The sequence below is a fragment of the Blennius ocellaris genome, assembly GCF_963422515.1.
Source record: "Blennius ocellaris genome assembly, chromosome: 2".
NCBI classification, from domain to species: Eukaryota; Metazoa; Chordata; class Actinopteri; order Blenniiformes; family Blenniidae; genus Blennius; species Blennius ocellaris.
This window is the reverse complement of record NC_137651.1, coordinates 12315062-12320876: the sequence shown is the minus strand read 5'-3', so window position 1 is coordinate 12320876 and position 5815 is coordinate 12315062. Positions and strand designations below refer to the sequence as shown.

The 5815-nt window shown below is 36.5% G+C and overlaps 1 protein-coding gene across 1 annotated transcript; it reads left to right on the top strand.

Moving 5' to 3' along the window:
- Positions 1-245: 245 nt before the first annotated feature.
- LOC308137454 (P2Y purinoceptor 13-like) lies at positions 246-5178 on the top strand (the record flags this gene model as incomplete). The annotated part of the gene is made up of 2 exons (XM_080506155.1): positions 246-432; positions 4166-5178. 2 exons carry the CDS (start codon positions 246-248, stop codon positions 5176-5178), a joined length of 1200 nt encoding a protein of 399 aa, XP_080362281.1.
- Positions 5179-5815: the final 637 nt, after the last annotated feature.

The window sequence follows — 5815 nt, the reverse complement described above, 5'->3', positions numbered from 1 at the left end:
ATTACTGCATTGTCTTTGTTTAAATTTTACATATTGTCATTGTAGAAATCTTTTTGGAATTGTGGTTGTATTTTTCACATGCTGCTCCAAATGGGACGTTTATTCTCACTGGGCTTGTTTAACCACTTTAGCCTGAGGTTACTTCTTCTTAATCATCTTGATTTTATTTATTTTTTTCCCATATGTCCAACAAAACATCCCACATCCCTCCTGTCTGTGCCTCAGCCAATCTCCAGTCTGGAGACATGGTCATGTCCATCCTTTACTTCTCCTTGTTCCCCATTGTCTTGCTGCTCAATGGGATGTCAGCATGGGTGTCTTGGCACCTGCGTTCCACCTCTACCTTCATAGTCTATCTTAAAAACCTGGTGGCATCTGATCTTCTCATTACGCCAACACTTCCTCTGGGGGCAGCCAGCATGCTTTCTGGAGGTAGCGTCGAGTTAGCAGCTTTCAGCTGTTGTTACTCAGTGGTTGTTTTCTTCACTTCTTTGTACACCAGCATTGTACTGATGGGTCTCACAGGTCTGGACCGCAGAGCTCAACCACTAATGCTTGCCTGGACCCAGTTCTTTACTTCTGCCTGTGTAGATTACAGAGACAAACTGGTTCATTTGATGAAAAGTGGAGGTATTTATATAGGGTGGGGTGTCTTCAAAATGACGCTCTTCGGCCTAATAGCCCCTAGTAGCAGCAACAAAAAAGATAAATACTTGCATGTTTAGATTTTATTATTTCTTTTGAAGGTCTCTTTAATAGTGAATATTATCTTTTAACACTGAACCAAAACCAAAAGTCTTTTGTCAACAGAAATCTAAATTTATTTACATATGCTAAACATGCTACACATTTATATCACACTTTACATGTAACAAAAATATATCACAAAGTACTTTAGAAATATAAATTTAAAACTTGGTAAAGGGCAGGTATGGGAAATTCATTCTTTTTAAAAGGGGGTCACATAGAAAACTTCTGTGACTTCGAGCTAGAAGTTTTACCCTTTGAAAATGACTTTGTGGCAGTGAAGTTCTTGTAACTAATGTGAATGTTCAAATTGTATTCTGTGAACACAGTAAAATGTAAAAACAAATCGTGAATTATGTTGACTCAAACATTAAAGCTACAAACCTGCCACTTTCCCTGGCACCATATTAAAATAACTGTCTTTTAGTTATTAGCTTCTCATAGATCTCCTGCAGGCTGGTAAGGGATATCTAAATGGTTACATGTGAATGTGATTTATTCGACCTGAATAATGCCCAAATCTGATATAATATAATAACTTAGAGATAACAGAAAATATTTCACACCCTAGAAAACAATGCGTGTCTGTGGGTAAATTGCAGATCATCAAGATTCAACAGTTGAAGAAAGTGGTCTTTGTCTCCACCTCTTCACTACTAGATAATTATATTGTATGCAAAGACTGCAAAAAGAGTATTTTCCAGTCGCAGCTGATGATCTTATTTTTTTGTGTTATACCTCCCCCTGGTGTTTGAATGAAGACAAGCTCTCGAATGACAGCGCCACGATAAATACAATACATGTTATTAATAACTACATAAAGACTGTGACAATTTTGAAAAAGAAAAAGAAGAAGAAGTATGCTGCATATTATTGTTGCATGTCTCATTAATGAGATTTTAATATATGAACATGCATTCTTGCTTCTGTAAACCTTTGTGTGGTGATGTATCCAGCAGTATATATAGAGAGCGTTGCATGTCGGTCTTAGATAAATTGATCTAAATACTTCACTATCTTATGGTTTCTTGTCTGAACTCCATGATTTTAATCATGAAGGATTTTATTACTAATATTTGAATTAATTGAAAAGTGAAATAAAAGAGTGTGGAAATGAACCACTAATGAAATAAATAAATACAATACATTATGATTGCATCTTATCATCTTTTTGTGGCATCATTTGCAGTGGGTAAAAAAAGGTTTGTGAACCTTCGAAGGAGCAACATCGCCCGAACCATGACGCTCCCTCTGCCCTAATCTATCTTGGTTACATCATTTCATGAAACAGCTTTCCAGTAGTGAGTGTTAAGGTGCTGTTTGGCATTATGTGGGTGTACAGTTTTGTTTTTAAGTCTGGACTCATGAACCTGATGTGAACTCGTTCCAGTGATTTCTGTTTTCATGATTTTTCTTCCCCTTTTGTAGTTTCTGCTGCACTCAGGTGTCTCGGGTCACGTCTTTACTGTCAACATGTCAGGACTCCCACTATTAAGGAGAGGAATCACATGCTGAATTTTCTCCAATTGTAGATAATCGTTATCTAAGTGTGGGATGCTGAATATCTAATATCTTTGAGACAGCTTTTTGACCTCTTACACTTTTATGCAGCCTAATAATTCAGGATCACTTAATTTTTTCATAAATAAATAATATATAGCATCTAAATGTGTGGAGTGGTTGGTTAAATACTTTGTTTTTCTGTATTTGTGACTGAGATGTAGGTCAAAGAGTATTTTAAAATGAATGGATGCAGAAAACTAGTAAACATGAAGGTTATATATACTTTTTATTGTCACTAAATGTGAGGAGGAATTCTTATACAAAAATTTTTTTTAAATGATTTTATGTTTAAAAAGAAAAAAAACTTGCACAAACTAAAGTGGAAAAGATTGCTTCCAAATCAAATAGCTTTCCAGAAATAGTGTCTGAAATCTATTTTAACTAGAAATTGGATCATTTACAACCTCAAGCCTTAAAAAACCAGTGAAACATGTAACACATTATCTCATAAACAAACTCTTCAAATGCTAAACAAAGTTTGGAAATAGAAACACAGAAATAAATTCCAAATGTATTAATTTTGTCACCACAATACAATCGCTAATACACAATAAGCATTCCTCCGTAGCTGCTGCACTCAACAATAAACTGCAGTAAAGGTTTTTACCTCTGACACCTCCATTTGGTCACATAATGCCCCTACAACAAGAGCCACGGAGGCATCTGCTTATTCTGTTTAGTAATAACTGGAGCACTCAATAACTTATTTATGAACAAAAACACCATTTTAATTTAATATCACTGAAATTAGTTCATGCCAATATGTTTCAGAAAATGAGGGTTGTTTGATCAGTCAACAAACAGTGATGATGGGAGGTGACGGGACCATCTGTGATGTAATGATAGAATAGATCACCACAATAAAATATCCAGGAAGAAGCTGCACTGTTTGTAATGTGAGATCGTCTGAATCCAACCTGTTTGTTCAGCCGAGGTCTTTGCTGCTGACGTCCAGCATGTTTTTACTATTTTTGCATAGGTCATAATAAATTGTGAAGCTTTTCACAGCTGAAACAATAATTTATATGTTAGGGAAATTGACTGTTTCTTAAGCGCCTTCTATTTTACATTGTTTCACAGAACCGCCTTGCAAACGTTGTGCTTGAGGAGAGCATCAAGACCGCAGCTGTAAGTTTTCATTCAAGTGCATTGTATTTTCATTACAAATTTAGGTAGGATTGTTCATTAACACCCTATATATTTTGTTTCGGTTATCAATAGCATTTTGACAGAGCACTACAGCCATGACATATATTTGAGTTAAAATGCTTCTGATAATTGTAAAGGGGTGGTGTTGATTTTCCATTTAGTAGAAAATGTATAGTATCTGCATTTAGTAAGGCTATGTAAATGAAATAGACAATCCTACCAGAAATAGATGTGTTTTCAATATTGTTTTATATGGTTTCTGTGTGTTTAAGTCGTTGAATCGGTTCCTTCATTGTCCTTTTTTCTGTATTAGATACTGAATTTTTTGTATTTGCTTTGTAGTTTTTCAATTGTTCAGGATCATGAATCTGGAGGATGACAGGAATAGATAAAATACTGTGTCATTATTATCAAAGCTGGAAAAAAATTACAGAAAACAAACAAACGGGGAAAAAAAAGCCCATGTATGATCTTTTGTTTTGCTTAGATTGCAACTGGGACTGAGAAAAGCATTGGCCAGTGGATGAAAGTGAACAGCAGAGTGAGTACACCTCTCCACATGAACGTGAAGAAAATATTCCAAGATTTATCCCAATGACAATGCACATATTCAAAAGGGGAAATAATTGTCAAAATGCACACATTTCTCTCCGTTTGTTGAAACAACAATACTATGAGCACTAAAAACTGTATCGCTTTTCCTCAGGTGGAGCAACGATGTTGAATCAGACATCTTACAAGTGGTCTGAGTGTCCAAGTTTCAGCTGCTGTTCAAATCTTGTCCCCATACTTTACTTACTGATGTTCCCCATTGCCTTGTTGCTGAATGGTGTGGCAGCCTGGGTGTCTGTACACCTCAAAGCCACAACCACCTTTGTTGTATACCTGAAGAACCTTGTAGTTGCTGATTTAATCATGACTTTGATCTTGCCAATTGAAGCTGTCAATGAATTCATGGGTACCTCGACCATGTTGTATGTACTTGCATGTCGTTACTTCAGTGTCATTTTCTACTGCACCATGTCAACATGTATTACTTTCTTGGGCTTCATCGGACTGGATCGTTTCTTTAAGATTATGATGCCACGCAGCAGATTGTTTGGCCAAAATCTGATCTTCAGCAAAGTGATGTCAGCTCTTGTCTGGATAACAATGTTTGGCTGCACAGGTTTACCAAATATTATCCTAACTAACACACCAGTGACCAATCTTTCAAGGGTCACGTCCTGCATGTATCTGAAAGGACCCGCAGGACTTTCATTTCATCAAAGGACCGTCCTTTTTTTAAATGTATTTTTCTGGATAGTCAGTGTGGTCATTGTGGTTTGCTACATTTGCATCGCAAACAAAGTCATCCAGTCTTTTCGGAATTCGGGCAGCAATAACGACCAGGGGAATCAGCAGGTCAAACTACGTGTTTTCCTGGTTATCATTGTGTTTTTTGTGTCTTTTGGACCTTACCACATTGTCAGAATCCCATACACATTCCTCCAAGTGAGTAATTTCTCTGGCAACTGTTCTTATGTGGCACACAAGTTCGCCAAGGAGCTCAGCCTCTGCCTTGCCACCACAAACATCTGCATGGACCCACTTATTTATGTGTTTTTGTGCCGAGAGTTCAAGGAGAAACTAATGTCGATGATGGAAAATGGTTCCATTTACTTTAAAATGATTGCTGCAAACAAGGAAGGGAGCAAGTCATCACAGTGCAGACTCTGATCGGGGTATGAAAATGAAATAGTTTCTACTTTCGTATTGTAAACTGATGTTTTTTTTTTTTTATTTATTTATTTGTTACAGTGACTTCTTGAACCCAGGTTGGATTTGTTCTTTTGTATTGCAAAGTGTGGCTTTATCAAGCTCAAAACCCATTGTCAGGCTATAAAATTAGGATGGATGTTATGAAGAACATGCTACATGAGGGGTGTTTTTTTTAAGCTGTAAGAAAATGTCTACAATGTATTTGTGGAAGTTCACAATAAGCAAACAAAGTAATTTGAATGAAACTTCCATGCAAAACATGTCAAGTTTGAAGCTTGTAGGCATTTGCATTTGCCATTAAAAATACTGTGTACAGTTAAATGGGTCATGTCATCTATTGCTGTGCTGCAGCTGTGCAATGGATACCTCGGGTTTCCTCTTTGGTTTGTGGTGTTTTGGGGGTGCTTTAATGAAGATAATACAACATATGTGTAACAACAATGTTTTTTTTTAACTTGAGTAATCAGTAATTCCAAGAAAAACTTGCAACTTTGTGTATATGACAAAACATTCTGAACAAAACAACAAGTTCATGGGGGCTACTTTCCCCTGTCATCATCATTGGCTCACTCCCCAATAGAATCACACAGGAAGT